Raw genomic sequence first — 16,570 nt, 5'->3', positions numbered from 1 at the left:
CTTAGAAGGCAATATGAACAAAATCAGGAGTAAAATATCCCATTTTAAAAAATCCTGATCATATTGCAAGTAAAACAAAGTTGCCCTACAGGTTGTAATGCATGTGTCACGCTCAAATTTATGTCTCCCTTAAATAACAATAACTGGAATACCTATAGCAGCATTTAGTTTAGATTTGGGGGCTTTTTTGTTAATTTTTTTGTTTGAATATTATTTGGAAAGTAATTAACATATTTAGGAGACTTTGCATGTTTAGGGTTTAAAAAAGACAAAACTCCCTATGCTTCTGTCACCTTCCCTGTTTTGCAGTATGTGTTCAAAAGTCACCCAATTAGCATTATCTGCTTACTCTTTTTATCATATGCAAAGGAAGCTGGACTTCTTAGAAGAAAAAAGAGTCATAGTATTAGTCAATTGGTGATTCAAAAGATATATGAAGAAAAGAGTATTCTATTTCAGAGATAATTTTTTTCCTATAAAATATTTCAGTTGAGACAGTTTTAATAAACAAGGGATCATGTTGAATGCATTATGTTGTGATATTTTAAAACACTAAAAACTACTTTAAAACTACCTTTGAACATTATAACATAAAAGTATGCTGTTTTCTCCCCTCCTTTACTTCCTCTATCCGTGCTCCTTTTTGCTCTTGCTATTGTACTATAACTCTTTAGTATTCCATATCTGTCCTCGTGTAGCACCAGCTAGTCCTCTTAAATCTCCCTACAAGCCTTCCCCCACCCGAAGCACCGACAGGAAGAAGGCAACTTCACCCTCCACTGCCAATGCCATGAAAGGGGCACCTGCAGCTGAAGTTACTCAGGTGAGTTTGTAATGGTTTTGATTTCACTGCTGGGTAAATTGATGAAGCTTCTGCTTGTTATCTTTCCTTTTACATGAATACAAAGGAAGTGTTTCCCCTGCTATAGGAAACAGCAGTAGAAAAGTAAGCCCTCCCAACACCTGTTGCCTTTGTGCTCCTGTTAAGGAATATTTTAATATCTTCTTTCTCCTGGGAATCAGTGCTGAGTGCTGGTATTGGAACACCAACACTCCTGTTTTCAGAGAACTGAGGCACTGAAGTGTATGTTTGTGGACTTGCTTAGAACTTCTGGGAATGGGGATGACAAATAGAATTCCCTCCTGACTATGACTATCCAGGCTTGCTGGTTAATGAGCAAGCTTCATATATTTCAGAAATGTCCCAAGTGTATTGATAATGCCTTTGTGTTACACCAATTGCTTTAACTCTTTCTGTGGACATTTTTAATTCTGTTTGCTTAAAAGATGCATTATCAATCCACTGTAGTTTCCAGAAAAGAAAAGGCAAGTCACTCACCTCCACTGAGTCTACACAGCTTAAGGCATGCTTTAAAAAAATTCTGTGTTAGGGCTATAATATTCATGTAAGGTCCTGTATCTTGTAATACTTACTGATAGGGGGATTCATGCCATGTAAATTAGCTGCAAGTGAGAGAGCCAAAGCCGGGAGTAAGGATTTGTGTGGTGTCATTCTTAGGTGTGATTCAGTGTTACATGCAGCACCATTTCTGTGAGATGCCTGTTTGGACTGCTGATCATGTCTAAGCAGGGGCATATGGATGATTTTGAAGATTTCACCCAGTGCCACCCCCCTCCCAAGAGCTCTTGCAGAGGCTCTGATGTGTATTACTTATCTGAAATTTACATGCTCTGCCCATGCAAGACAGGGGTGGGTGGGTGCTATGTCTATGTAAAAAAACAACTATTAATAGCACCTCACTTCTGAGCTGCCTGTTTAAAAAGCTTTTACAGGTGTGCCACATAAATCTCTTTATATGCCATCTTGCTAATGAAACAATCAAATGTATTTTTGATTTATTGATCCTAATTATGGAAATTAAAATGAACTGTTCTTCTAGACTGAGAAGATAAAGAAGGAGAAGCGACCTGCAACACCTGGTTCATCATCTGGTATGGGATCTCCTCTGAGAAGGTCTGATTCTCCTGCTGCCATGTCCAGAAGATCTGCATCTCCTGCAACACCTAAGTATGCTTTTCTTATTAGTGGAAAAATATCCTGTGAATTTCTCATTACCTGTAAATAAGGCATAGATTCTTCCTTCCAAAAAACTTCCTTTGAAGTGTTGTATAAAATCTAGTTAATTTTACTAATACGTATGCACATATACAGATGAAATATGTGCATATATATATGAAATATGCACAAATACAGATGGGTGAGAGGAGAGGTGTAGATGACAAATATGATATCTGTAATAGTGTTAGTACCCACTAGAGACAGTTCTCTCTACCTTTCTTCAGTCTTGAAATTACAGTACATTTCATTATTCACATGAAATTTTACTTCACATTTATATTTAAATATGGGGTTTTTTTGTTTGATTTTGAAGAAACTGCCTAATGTGAAGAAATGCACTCATCATGAATACTAACTAGAAATTCCAGCATTTAATATATGCATTTCCTATTGTTGGCATGACCATCTGGTGCCATAAATACACTTAACTATGTGTCGTCTAAACCATTAGTTTTAACCTTTGCTCATTTGCAGACCTCTGTATTTTGTTGCCTTTTTTTTAATGCAGAGCTGTGGATCTATAGCATATCTGGGCTTGCTGACAACTGACTTGCTTTTCTTGATTGTCTTTTGCTGAAAACTGTTCTATGTGTACCACAGCTTGAAACTCAAGTCTAAGCAAATGGGTCTCCAGGTTTCTTAGAACAGAGTATTAAGTCTGGCTCTAATGTAGGAGTATGCTAAAGTAGTCCTGGTCTACAGTACTTGCCTAATTTATTTGGCTGGTTGATTGTTTTGGACTTTCTCTTAGACCTTGTTTGTGGGTGCCACTTCTGTCTTGAAAATTGTCTTATTTATCTTTTTTAACCTGAAGCTGGCCATATTTTGAACCAGGCTTGATGATCCCCTTTCTGACAGATTTCTTCTGCCTGAAAAACCAGCTGGTGTTCCTTTTCTCTTTCAGCTCTGAGGGCATAGCCCTTTAGTGGGGGATGATTTTGTGTGTGAATCTGATGTTAGACAACGTAAGGAAACCATCTGACTCTCAGCATTTTCTGGTTTAGACATCCCCTTGCATGTAACTGGGACACTGCATTTCTTGGTTTTCCTTATAAAGATACAAATTCTCAAACTTTCAGTAATATACATGTCATCAGATTCTGTGGTATGAACTACATCCATTTTATGAATAATTGAATGAAATGCAATGGTAATGACAGTCAGCTTTCTTACTACAGTTTGAGCAGATCATTGTCTAGTGGCACTCTGCAAGGTAAAGTAAAAAAAAAAGTTTGAGCTCTAAGACAGTATATTATTCTGCAAGTACTGATACTCCCTGCTCAGAATGCATTTTTCAGTTTGTTCAGCCAGTATAAGAGAAAAAAGACCCACCAAGAGACACATTTAGTTGAGCAAAATGATTGGTGGGAAATGAATTAGCTTAGTGTCAAGTGCTGCTTGCTGGGCAGGCAGAAGTTAGTGCAGATCATCAGAGAAATGTCCAAGGGTTAAAAGAAAAAGAGGCAGCTCTTTAGTGCTTCATGAAAAAGGTATACCCAATCTTAATTTGAAGCACTAATTTCCATAAAAGATTAGAAAATTATGGAGAATTTTTTCCAGAGGTGCAAATTATAATAGCCTTTGTACAGTAAAATGTTTTCATGCCTATAAGGAATACTGTTTTTAGAAGAAGAAACAGATGCTGCATGGAGGAATTAAGAAGCCTGCTGGTGGGTTTCTCTGTGATTGTGAGCCACAGTAGTGATCCCTTTTTTTCCCCCCACTCCTTCTCTTTCTCAAGGGAATCTGATTCTGACCATGGCTAGGAATGTATTACCGAGCATTTAATATTAACGTGGCCCAATTAGAACACCCTTCTTGACCTTATGAGAGATACAGTAAATAGAGTTTAAATCCATGTTTATTACTGATTGCAGAGAGTTCTGCTTCAGCACTTTCAGAACTTCCCCTCATAATTCTAAAATTAAAATTGTGCTAATGACCATATTGTATTATTGTATAGAGATTAAAATAGTGATAATATATGCATTTTTCTTGCAACTCAAATTCCACTGTTAATTTTCATTGAGGAGATAAGATTATACAATCTAAAGGAAGGTTCCAAAAGCCGTACTGCCTGTATTTAAATCCAGCAAGATTTATTATATATTAATTGTATTATTTTTATTTCTTGATTATTTATTTAGTTATTTATTTATTTCTTAAGACCAGCAAGAACATTATCTGCCATTCAAGTATCATTTTGGTCTGACTAAATATGTATAAAAATACTCATTCTCCTTGCAAACCAAACAATCTTGTACATGTTTAATCTTTCTCCTTCTGGCACACTATATGACTGAAAAAGTAACCTGGAATAAATAAGAATACATATTGTACAGCATTCGTAGTTAGTGATCCGGCATAGCACCTTAACCTGTAAAGCTGCTGGGGAAAGAATCAAGCACAGCCAGTGATTTACATGACAATTAGCTGTATGCATTTCTTTTCTTAAGAATATGTGATTTGGCATTCAAGTTTTCTTGGTATTGTTCTAGTTACCAGTTCTTCACAGTTGTCATCTTGGTTTCTGAGTGGGCAGTAACTTGTCTTCTTAATACGTTATTTCATTATTTGTTAAATAAAAAGCGCTTTTAATCATGGTAAAGTAACTGAAACAGGATCAAACAAGACAATAAAACTTCAGCCTAAAGAGACCCAGTGATTAATGGCAGAAGAGAGTTTATTTATGGAATTACTCCAGTAATTACATAAATAAAACACTAATGTTTTGGATGGGCAAATTTTACTGAGAAAGCAAAAAAGGTCAGTCCAAAAACATAACATCTGAGATGAGTGAACAGATACAGATATAAAAAGGAGAAAAGGGGAAAAATCAAAATATGCTGAACAACAATTAAAAGCGGCAAAGGAATTCTAAACGTGATGTTATTTGGAGAAGTAAATATGTCAAGAAATGTCACAGAAAGGAGTCCAAAACTATTCTTTTGAATCTTAATGTGGACAAGATGAAAGTTAATGGATTAGAGTGTTTGAACGACTGAGAAATTGTCTTTAATCTTTTTCAATTGCTATTGGATACTGATGGTGCAAAGTGTTCATTTTCTTCAGATCTTTCACAGGATCAATAATAAGAGGATGAGGGGTTTGGGTAATTTTTTGTTTTATGCTTCATCTTGGAAGATCTGTACATTAATCAGTTTATTCTTGCAGTATCCCTCAGAGAATAGGTAAGTGTGCTTTCTTATGGATCAGGAAGACAATAAAGCCTGTGTCCTTCACATGTCTTTGGGTAAATAGTCCCTAAATAAATCAATGGCATCTGACTGAATCGAGGAAGTAGGATTTAGTTTTAAGTATCTTCAGATGAGCCACAGTGTGAGCCAGTGAATAAAATTGAAAGCTCTGACAAGCCTGTGTGTCACATTCTTTTGCCAAAGCATAACCTCCTGAGAGAAGGAGAAAGGGGGAAGGGGAAGGTGACTGATGGGTGGTGCTGCTGATGGGTGGTGGTTCATGTTCCTTTTCAGGTCCAGGTTGGTCACTGTCCTTTGCTCGTGGTTTCACCAACTGAACCCTTTACCTGGTGGTTCTGTTGGGTGACAGCCCCCTGTAGCTTGGGGGAAACACTTTTGATGTCAGAAATGTATGTGCATGCTCAGTCAAATTGCAGAATACTGATGGAATATGAACATAGACTAGTAAAAAGAAATGTGCCCCTCAAACTTGTAAAGTGTTTAAAAATTAGTTATTGGAAAGGTGTCTGCATGTGGTGAATTCTCCACAGAAGTAGCTTCTATGTCCTGCAGTGACCCATTTTAGATTTTTACTTTGTATGTGCTACATTTACTACTCTTAGTTTTTGTGTTGGCTTGGAAAGATAATAACAATGGGTAGAATGTTGATCAAGAGTATTTTGAGGGATTTTTCAGCAGTTAGCCAGATAACAGGCCGGTTCACAGTTTTGAGACATCTGTAATAATGTAACTATTCAAAAGACTATTCTACAGACCTATGCTGAGTTTTTTCTCTTTTAAGAAATGTGAAAGAGAAATGAATCTGTCTTTGGTTACAAAAGATCAAAACTAAGAGTGAAAGAAAACTGCTCTTGAGAAAGTGTCACAGAGCAAAAATAGCTTGGATCAGAGCAATGTCAGAAAGCAGGCTTGAGAACATGCAGGTCCTTGGTGTGGTTTCAGCAGAGTTTTTGTTGAATTAATGGAGAGAAAGGAGAAAAATAATGCAGCTCTGGCATTGCTGAAGATTTCTGATTTACAGTCAGCCTCATGGACAGCCATAATCAGTGACCTGCCACATAGCTGACGTTTCAGGAGAGCATGCTGTTCTCTGCCCTGGTCTTTATGGCCAGAGCTCGGTGTGACATCTGATTTGTGTGCTACATGTGTTTTATTTTCTCTGCTTAGCAAAAGTAAGCTCAGAACCCCTCATATGCTCTTCCTGAGACATTATTCTGCAGAATGGACTATCCCTTTCGTAATTAAATAGGAGCCATGGTAATTAAGAATCAGTGATCCTCACTGATAGAGGTTCTAGCAGAGCACTTAGGGGGCAGCTTCTGTCATGCTGCTGCCCTCATGTTAGCTCAAGGCAGTTAGGTGAGAAAACTCATGTCTTCTTAGAGAGAGGAAGGTGCTTCTGTATTCCCCTGTAAAATCCAGTTACTGAGAACGAGTAAGCTGTCTGACCACTGACATGCTACCACTTCTTGGACTTCAGTGATTTGTTATCTTAATTCTCTAACCCTTATCAGGCATAATTCTGTGTTTCCCACTTTCTTACCATGGTTTAAACCTAAACAGGCTTCTATACAAGTGACTATAATCTTTTTCTTCTTAGTAATTCCATTTTTCTGCCTTCTCAATCAAGTTTGGCTCTTTTTGGTGTAAAACAGCATAACTTAAATGCTATTTAGAAGGAGTGTTTTTTCCAGTAACAATTCTGCCTGTGTCAAGGAGTGTTAAAGATGCTAAGTTGAGAGTTTTAAATACAATTAAAATACAATGTTAATTTAATACTTTCTACTGGCATCCAGTAAATTATATAAAAATTCTGAAAAACTATTCTTATTCCTGATGGACTTTCTCAGCTTTGCACTTTACACACTGCATTATTCTCATCCTTACAGTAATCGGTCTTCTATTTTTCTCACTTTTAGCTACTTTATATGAAACTCTACTACTTTCTTGTTGTTCTGGTCTAAGAGCCTATAGCACTTTGGTTAAAAAAAAATTACTGTAAGTCTAAAGTTCAAAGATGCAGTAGCTAAATAATATATTCAGCACATGTTTCTAATCCACCAGCTGAGTTGCACAACCAGTCTTCTCTAATGCCTGTGCAGTGCAAGATACATGGCTCTCATGACTAGACTCCTTCCTACCGACCCCTTTGATTGTCATGTCTTTATTAGAGAACAATTACTTCTGTACTAATACTGAGAATGACTCAGCCTTAGTTATTAGCCTGTTTTGCTCCTTCTGTCACAACAAGTTAAATCAAAAGCATTGCAAGGAACATGCGGTAAAGTGGGAAATGTGAACCAAAGACAGCGAGAAGGGACTCTGCTTTGAAGAAGTGTCTAATTAGCAAGAAGCACCCTCTGTGCTGCAGAAAAATATGAGAAAAAATGTTTTCTATTTAGCAATTATATTTTTATGAAATACAGTTGGAAATGTCCGCAGTGATGAGGCACATGTGAGATATACATGTGTAGGTGGGGCCTTGAAATCTGCCTTTGATGTCAGAAGGACCTGGAATTGCATCTCTAACCTAAAGAGGAATCTAAAGACAGTGCTAAAACCGGATTTGGTCAACACAACCAAACTCATTCTCTAATTGCTGTTTTCTTCAAGAACTTAAATCAGACTTGTCTGTTTACATCTTCCAAAGCCTGCTTCTGTCATGGAACAGCAGGAGTCATGGGTGGCAGCAGGACAGACAAGGACAGGGACCTTGCCCACAGCACCCCATCCCATGGCAGGCAAAAGAAGTGACCAGGGTCAACCAAGAGCCCAGTGACAGCCAACAAAGGCCTTACTGAGGCAAGTGCAAGGACAAGGCAGGACATCATGTCAGGATGAGCAGGTTAGGAAGCCAAGAAGAACAGGCTTACCTACAGCTGAGCTCAGCCAAGGACCAAGGGCGAGGACCTGAGCTGACAGGGAGCTCCTGGGCCTGCGGGCAGGCGGTACCTGAGTTGAACTTCAAATTTAGTTGGATGCTACTGTTCCTGCAGCCTGAGGGCTTTTGGACTCTGTGGTGGCTCTTCAGTGGGAGTAAGAAAGTAAGGATGGTGCAATACTCAGCAGTGTTTTCCTCCCCACAAACCAGGCAGCTTTGAGTGAGCTCCTTGTAGTCTAATGTCTCAACCTCTTTCAAATGCAGTCTAATATGGTAGAAAAGAATCCTTTTTTCTACAGAATTCATGAGTTTGGGGAGGAGTTGTATAAGATGCCTTATTTTTATTGTGTGCTTTGTAATGCAAATACTGTTCTAGTTATAATGGTCTCTGACCACACAATACTATAGTTAGATCTATACAAACCTTGACACTCCATTAATTTTTAGCTGCTGATCATGTTTTTCATGTTTGTGGTCTGCCAGAATGAGTGTGTAGTCCGGAAAGCATGTTATGCTACATGAAACTCTATATAGTGTAGATGAAAAAAGTGATAAGGGATAATACATTTGTATCATAATTGCATATCCAGGAAGAAGGTTAGCAATATGTGTGTAACATTCACTTTAATGTAAGATAATTTATTCTAATGAGACTCACATAAATCATTATTTTAAGATTGTAATCTGTTTATTCTTATAATACTTAGTCACACATCCCAGCCTTTCTTAACGTTACAAGTGCTAGTTACTGGTGTTACATGAATAATGAATAGCATTCGTGTGTAGTTTTATGTTTCCTGGTAATCTGTTCTCTTTATGTGCACCTATTTTCAGTGAATATCAGATATCTTTACCCTTCCACTTTCCCAGAACTGGCTTCAGGGCTATCACTTCACCTGAAGTGTGCAACAGCCACATGGGCAATGGGCTGCATTGCTGCTGTGCATCGCCAGCACCACAAGTGCAGCTTCTGAAAAGCTCCAGGGGCTGAGTTTGGAGTCTGTTGTGTTGGTGCTGAAAAAAGCACTAACTCAAACAGTGTTGCTGACAATATAATGGTTTTATCAGTTCTGTCTCTTTCAGTAGTACCCAGCCTTACCTTTGTATATACAAGTATTTGGTGCTTTTTTGGAAAATCAGATAGGATTAGAAAAAGACCATGGTTGGCAAGGTGGTATTCAGATGAAAGCAGCATGCTGTAACTCATTATGATTTCTACAGACAGAGAGCAGCCATAGCTTGGGTTTGCATGTTGAGAAGGACTGTAGAAACAGTGAAGTTGACAGAATTCTTTTGAAATGGTCATTACTAAAATCATTGGTTTAGGTTGTCCACAATTTCCTCTCTCTCACCTAGACCTTAGACAGTGTTATTGCTGTATTTTAATGACAATTTTCTGTAATCGTGTGCACTTCTATGTCAGTTTCATGCATTTTAAGTTCTGATTGCATCCAGGTGGTTCTTTTCAGTATTGTGCAGAACAGCTGACACTCCTCTGTAGCCAGAGACAAGAAAGAATGAGAAATGTGAAGATGGAGTTTGATTCCAAGCTGTTTAACATCTGGCCGTGTTTGATTTTTTTGTTTTCACTCATCAGGACAGTTGCAAAGACTTATCCTCAGTCTCCTAAAAACACCAAACAATATCCAGCTTCTCCTGTGAAGCATCGTGCCACTTCCAATAGCAGCCAGGAAACACCTAAAAAGAAAGCAGACAAGGAGAAAGAAAATGTCAGTCACCTGAAGTCCCCAGGAGCACGCACTGATGACGTGGGCCAGGTGGCTCCTGAGAAGCACGTGCCTTCTGCTGGAAAGGCTGAGAACAGTGAAGGTGAGCCCTGCTGCAAGATGTTAGTGCAAAGTATGATGGGTCCCTGAGACTTTTAATTGGTGATGAGCTGTTCTTTTCATGAGGCTGCTCAGTCACAGGCTCATGAGAATGTGTAAAGATGCATACTGGAACCTGTGAATACACAGTTTTCACAAATGTACCAATTGTTAATGAAGATGTGAAAATGCTGACATCCAGGGATGCCCTTATCTATTCCATCTTCTTTCTGCTGAAAATGCTGAAATGTGGTTTTAAAAAGGTGTCTCACCACCCTGAACCAGGCCCATTTCAGCCCCTGTATGAACCTGGAATTGCTGGGCACTCTCTTTGCTCCCTGCCTGACTTTCCATCCTTGGTTTTCTTTTCCCAGGGAAGATCACAGCGGGAACAAGTGATGCAGAAGAAGCTGCAAAAATTCTAGCTGAAAAAAGACGACAGGCACGCCTGCAAAAAGAACAAGAGGAAAAGGAAAAACAGGAAAGAGAAGAACGAGAAAGGTCTCTCTGTTGCTTTGTGAAAATTATAGCCTAATAATTTAACCTGTATTGCTGAAGATACAGGTCTCTTGAAACTGTGGTAGTTTTGGAATCAAATGGCTGCTTATATGTTTTTGTTAATTTCTTTAATTTCAGACTCATTTCATTGGTGTCTTTTGCAGTCTCCGTGATTAGTGAAGTTAAAAAATAATAATTTGGCCTCTTCAAGAACCCTGAATAAATTATTACTTTTCCAAATACTTCAGGCATGTCCATGCTGAAGTGTACTGCACACTGCATTCTGGGCATACCTGAAGTATTTTACATTGTAAAAAAATATTTTAGGTGGCTTTAAATGAGCTAGATCATGTAGCAGAAAAGGTCTTGCAGGAGCAGGATATGCATAAAATGGCAAAGCTTGAATCATTCATAATTAACCTGAAGCTCCTCTTCCTGCCCAACTCTGCTGCAGGCATTGAGGGCTGAGTGTGGGCAGAATGAAGGTTGCTGTCTGAGCTGTGAAGTTCTGGCTCTGTTCTGGGAACAGGCTTTTTGGTGGTTCTCCACATGGGATGTTGGTTGCAAATGTCAGCAAACCATGCACTTCCTTCAACCCTGTAATAATAAATCATTAATTCTGCATGTCTAGATTCAACTTTGGGGTTTCTTACTACAGACACAGTGGGCAGGGTTGAAGCATGGAATAGAACTCTCCAACTAGTTAAAGTTAGAAAGGGGTGTGTTTATTGACAGCACCAGACACATAGGCAGCCATCTCCCAGAATCATGTGCAAAGAATCACAGGCTCCAGCTCTCTATTTATCTGAAAAGTAATTCCCATGTAATTCCCAAAATGCCTAATACATATTCATTACCTAACCCGCCCACCCCGCTTCGTACTAAAATGTATTATAACCGAGTCCAAAGTTCCTTCACGCTTACGCAGTCTTTCACCTCACATGGGTTGGTGGGTTTTGAAATGGGTCGTGGTCTTCTGAGGTCAAAGTGTCCTTTTACTTTTGCCTTGTTGGCAGGTTTTGGACCCCTTGGCTATAGCTCAGGTTTGGGGGCCCAGGTGCAGGCTATGGTCCTCTTCTTTTTCACAATTAAATCCACATCCCATGCTGCTTCTTTAAACATAGTAAAGACAGGCAGGTGATACATCACTCTAGCCTTAACTACTTTATCTGCTAATAATTAACTCTCCCTTATTATTTCTACTCTTTGTGCTATACTCTTAATTGTTTCAATCCCCCCTAACTAAATTTAGTTAAACTTTTAACTCTTTCAGTTTCTTTAAACCCTTGATTCAGGGTGGGAGTGGAATGACCAGCTCCTGCCAGTTTGGCCTGATAGAATGATAAGAATGATCACTTGAAAAACAATTCTTAAGGAGCATGATGCCCCTCAGTGGGCCAGGGAACAACACAGGTGGGATTTAGACCCATTCCTTCCAGTATTCCACTGTGTTTTGTGGAATTTGCTGCTACTCATCCCATCTGTTTATCTTCAGATGCAGCAAAGGATAAAAGAACTTGTTTATAGATACCAGCATTCTGGGTATCAAGTATAGGGGAAGAGGGTTGTCTTTGTTTTTGAAACTTAATTTTATTATTGACACTCTAATTGAAATTAGAACAGGAATGTTTTCTTTGATCACACGTGGTTTTTTTCAATGGAAATGATAACTTCTATGAAATATTTCAGGCATTTAAAGTAAGATTGAAGTAAAACCTTGATAGCAACCTGAATTCTGAGCATGTGCTCAATGTCTTCATTGTATCCTGGCATCTTTAATGAAAATATGTGCTGATGCATGTGTTACCAGTTACTGATGTACATTCAATAGGATTCATGCTAAACAAGATGAAGCCTTTCAAACCTTCTGTTACATTTTTTGCAGGCTTGAAAGAGAAGAGCAGAAAAGAAAGGCAGAAGAAGAAAGACTTCGTCTGGAAGAAGAAGCTCGTAAGAAGGAGGAGGAAAGAAAACGTGAAGAAGAGGCAGCTAGAAAAAAGGCAGAAGAGGAAGCCAGAAGAAGAGCTGAGGAAGAACAAATGTTAAAGGAAAAGCAAGAAAAAGAGCTCCAAGCCAAGCTGGAGAAACAGGTATCATCTCAAACAGAAATGTGAATTTTTTATACATGTAAAGAAAATACTTCTTAATATTTGTTAGTCTGCCTGAAATAAATAATGGCCCTAACATATTTTACACATTTTGATTAGAGGGAAGAAGCAGAAATCAAAGCCCGTGAGGCAGCTGAACAGCTTCGTCTTGAAAGGGAACAAATCATGCAGCAAATTGAGCAAGAAAGGCTGGAGCGGAAGAAGGTGAGTATTTGCATCTCAGGATAATTATTTCATTTCTTGTTTAAGTACATAACCCAGGAAGCACCAGTAGTATCTAATAACAATAATCTGGAGGGATTAGAGGTGAATAGTTATGGCAGACATAGTATTTGTTACTTGCCTGTTAGAGGAACATGGACATCAAAATTTGTAACAAAGTGGAATTGCCTGAGGCAAATGACTTTCTCCTAGGCACTGAACAAACACAGAGCCAGCCTCTACCTGAAAGTTAAATGCCTGAGACAAGCAAGGAATGGCATGCCAAGGCAAATGTCAGTTGCTGTCCAACCCAGGACATCACTAACTACTGAGAAACATGAGTGACTTTGTTTAAAACTTGCTCAACAAAAGCTCTGTGTCATAAATTGAGAAAGTTTGTGATTAACAAACAGTTTTTCCCCCACCTGGCTGTCTCTGGTAGCATTATGCAGAGGAACAGGATTGTCTGGCCACTGCTGCACACGGAAGTGCCTGAAGCTGCATAAATTAGCTTTGTTTACAGCTGTGTGGCAGGAAGGAGAACAGCTGCAGAACCCCTGTCTGGTTACAAATCATCTATTCATACATGTTATTCCAATATGTTTTAAACTGTTTACCACTGAACTGGAGGCATGTTGCTGTTGCAGATTAGAATATCAAACCAAAGTGTTTTACATCTCAAATAACATTTCCTTTTTAATGAAGAAAGAGGGAAAACAAAAGTATTTTAGGATAATGCCTTACACATTTCTAGCAAGAATAACTTCAGATATTTCATTTTTCTCTTCTATTCCAAAAAGGCTAACTATTTTTAAAGGCACTGTTTGGAAATAGTTGGAAAAGCAGCTAGATTAAAATAACCACTGTTGGTTTTAAACAAATGTCTTGTTGCAGAACTGAGCATAACTTATAGCTGCAAACACCTTTGCAGTATATATATATTAAAATACTTGTTTCTAAAGTGCATCTGCTGAGAAAGTCATGTTCTGTAAGATCTGGTAGGTTAAAGCCAGCTGCAAGATGTTTTCCATCTTTAATTTTCTTTATTTTTCTTATTTGTTCTCCCTTTTCCAAGACAGGCAGAGAGGATGTCATGACAGTAAAGAAAAGGTTCTTTGTCTTTTTTCCCCTGTCTCTTGTGTTACATATTCTGTCTGCCATCTCATCCTGAAATTTATTTTGATTTATAGAGAATAGATGAAATAATGAAGAGAACAAGGAAGAGTGAAACCCCAGAAATAAAGGTATGAAACATTATGTGGTTGCAGATTTTTGTGTTTTGTTTTATTATCATATGTGGAAATTAAATTCTAGAGTAGTTGCATGTTAGTAAGTGTACTTAGGTACAGTCTAGGCCCACATTTTAGATGCATTTCAAACTGAGAATAACTGTTGATGTGTCACAGCCACCACTACAGAGACACAGCTTTTATGCAGCCTTTGCAGGTAGGATAATTGTCCCCCTCACTACCTAGCAAGAGGCAACAGCTCCTTCCTGCAAGCTGGAGCTGTAATGTTTGCTGCTGTTGATGTGTCTCCCTGCTTTGTACCAGCCAGTGAATTAGTTACTGAGCACTCTTTGTTACCCTGTCAGGAATGCGGGAATGAAAAGAAGGCAGTTGGGTCCAGCTAAGGAGTGACAGTCAGGTTTTCATTTCTAATCTATCACTGAAGGGGTATGAGGGACAGACAAAGGTGATAAGGAGACTCCATCATGAGAAGGCATGAAAAAGCACTTTATTATTAGAAATTCATAGTTCTTGTAGAAACAATGGTGCACCTAAGACCTGATTGGCTTTTAGGAGTTTTCTCTCACCTATTGGTCAAGAAGGGACAACTCCTTCTTGTAAACATCTTTGACAAACAGAGATTGCCTGCTGAGATTGAGATAATAATTGCTTTAATTCTTTCTCTGAGCTTTCTCACAGATTCTCATAGCTTCCCAGGAAAATCCTGGGAGAGCTGTGTCTCTCTCTGTTCAGAGAATATGTAATTACCACACTAATCTACTAAGGAAACTGTTCAGTTACTTTCAGAGAATATTTTCTTTTTTAATTAAAAAAAAAAAAGCTATGCCTAACTAAAAAGGGAAAAAAAGGTCCTGTCTTGCTGTTGATGGTCTTTGTCATCCTGTGGCCCTGGGCAGTCTGACAAGTTTTGAGTCCAATCAGTTCCATGAACGTTACAGTCCTCCCTCTAATACAGCTGAGTCATTTGATTTCAGAAGGAAGAGCCAAAACTGGAGATCCCATCAACTTTGAATGTGGAAAAGCAACCAAAGGCCCTTGTTCTCAACCAGCCAGGTAAAAATTGCCAGACTTTTCTGACCTGTTTTCACAGTTGAATCTCTTCAGATTTTTTGATCTGAGGCAGAGCACTGTGTATTATCATAAGTTCTTTGCTTTCATCTCAGAAAGAACAGCTGCATTTGTATCAGTGACAAATGTTAGAAACTGGAGACAGCTTTGCTTTGCCACTTAAGCAAAAGCAGAATAAAGTTTCTCCTCCATTTTAGTACCTGATGTAGCATTTTTTGTAAATAAAAAGTTCTAGTCTGCCAATGTTGGTGTTTGGTTTGATGGCTGCAACCTACCTTCAAATTTAGGTAGAAAATTTTTGCACACAACCAAGCTTTTTAGAGTATGACTCTAAATCTTACATTTAATTTCACTTCATTAAAAAAACCCTATATGAAGTTAAAGGATTATTAAATAAAATATATCTGACACTATCTATATTTTGTTTACTTCCCCAGGCTAAGGTTTTTACCACATGACATAAAGGATAGAACATTCTCTTCCTGTTTCCTCAAATTTAAAAGATGTAGCGTAAAGAGCAGTTTTGGAGTGGAATAGAGGAATGACAGTACAGTATGATGAGTCATGGATTAAACAGAGTCTACTGCATTATCAGTCTTTCTTTCTACTCAATCTATAACTTAAAACTTTTTAAATAATAAAGTTTCTACTGTCATAACTCTAACTTTCTTTTACAGAGATCAATGGATTGGCAACCTGCCTAAAAAATAAAAGCTTAGAAAGTGCTGCTTCTGTAATCCCTTCCCAAGATGTAGTTGCTAATGGACTGAAGTCAGTTTCAGGACTTATTCAGCTGGAAGCTGTTGATGGGAAATCTAACAGCATGGAAGATTCAACAGATGAGGTTCAGTCCATGGATGTGAGGTACAGACTGGATCTACCTACAGGGCTGTGGAATTCATATGAGACACAGGATTTTGGGTTTTGTTTGTTAACACTTTACTGCTTTCCTTCTCATGTGCCCCCACGGTGACAGCTGGGTGTGCACTGGCTGTGTTCTGCTCCTGCCAGGATGCTCCTGGGTGTTTGGCACAAGAGCCACAAAACCTCATCTCACTCTCACATATTTGGGAGAGGGAACTCTGAAATCCTTCCACAGTCCTTACTTATGGATTCCATGCAAGTTTGCCCAAACCTTTCAGACAGTTTTGTGAAAGCAGATACTGTAGATACTGTTCTGATGTCACTATTTTTTAATTTGGCTGCATAGCTGTGATTCATGAGCATTTCTGCCTCCATACAAACAGAATAAAGAAAATAATCGATGTAGAATTTGAAGTACTTAACAAGTAGAAATGTATGGAAATCAGACTCTCACATTTTGATGGAAGGACGTGCAGAAAAGAAGGATTTTTAATTTTAAGTTTTTTTTATTTACATATATATCTAGGCAGTCAATTTAAGGCTGCTAAGTCAAAGCTAGATCTGAATTTTAAACAT

General features: G+C 38.4%; 1 protein-coding gene across 1 annotated transcript in view; it reads left to right on the top strand.

The window, feature by feature from the left end:
- The window catches only part of MAP7D2 (MAP7 domain containing 2), a 36,084-nt gene that overhangs the window by 17,410 nt on the left and 2,104 nt on the right, over window positions 1–16,570 (top strand). Inside the window, exons 8-16 of the mRNA XM_041472382.1 lie at window positions 675–823; window positions 1,902–2,029; window positions 9,777–10,009; window positions 10,380–10,506; window positions 12,389–12,593; window positions 12,711–12,815; window positions 14,003–14,056; window positions 15,037–15,115; window positions 15,808–15,994. Coding sequence (XP_041328316.1) covers window positions 675–823; window positions 1,902–2,029; window positions 9,777–10,009; window positions 10,380–10,506; window positions 12,389–12,593; window positions 12,711–12,815; window positions 14,003–14,056; window positions 15,037–15,115; window positions 15,808–15,994 — 1,267 coding nt within the window. The remainder of the gene's footprint in view (window positions 1–674; window positions 824–1,901; window positions 2,030–9,776; window positions 10,010–10,379; window positions 10,507–12,388; window positions 12,594–12,710; window positions 12,816–14,002; window positions 14,057–15,036; window positions 15,116–15,807; window positions 15,995–16,570) is intronic.

This window comes from Pyrgilauda ruficollis, unplaced genomic scaffold (genome assembly GCF_017590135.1).
Source record: "Pyrgilauda ruficollis isolate IOZ18807 unplaced genomic scaffold, ASM1759013v1 scaffold29, whole genome shotgun sequence".
Classification (NCBI taxonomy): domain Eukaryota; kingdom Metazoa; phylum Chordata; class Aves; order Passeriformes; family Passeridae; genus Pyrgilauda; species Pyrgilauda ruficollis.
This window is presented reverse-complemented; position numbering and strand designations above follow the sequence as displayed.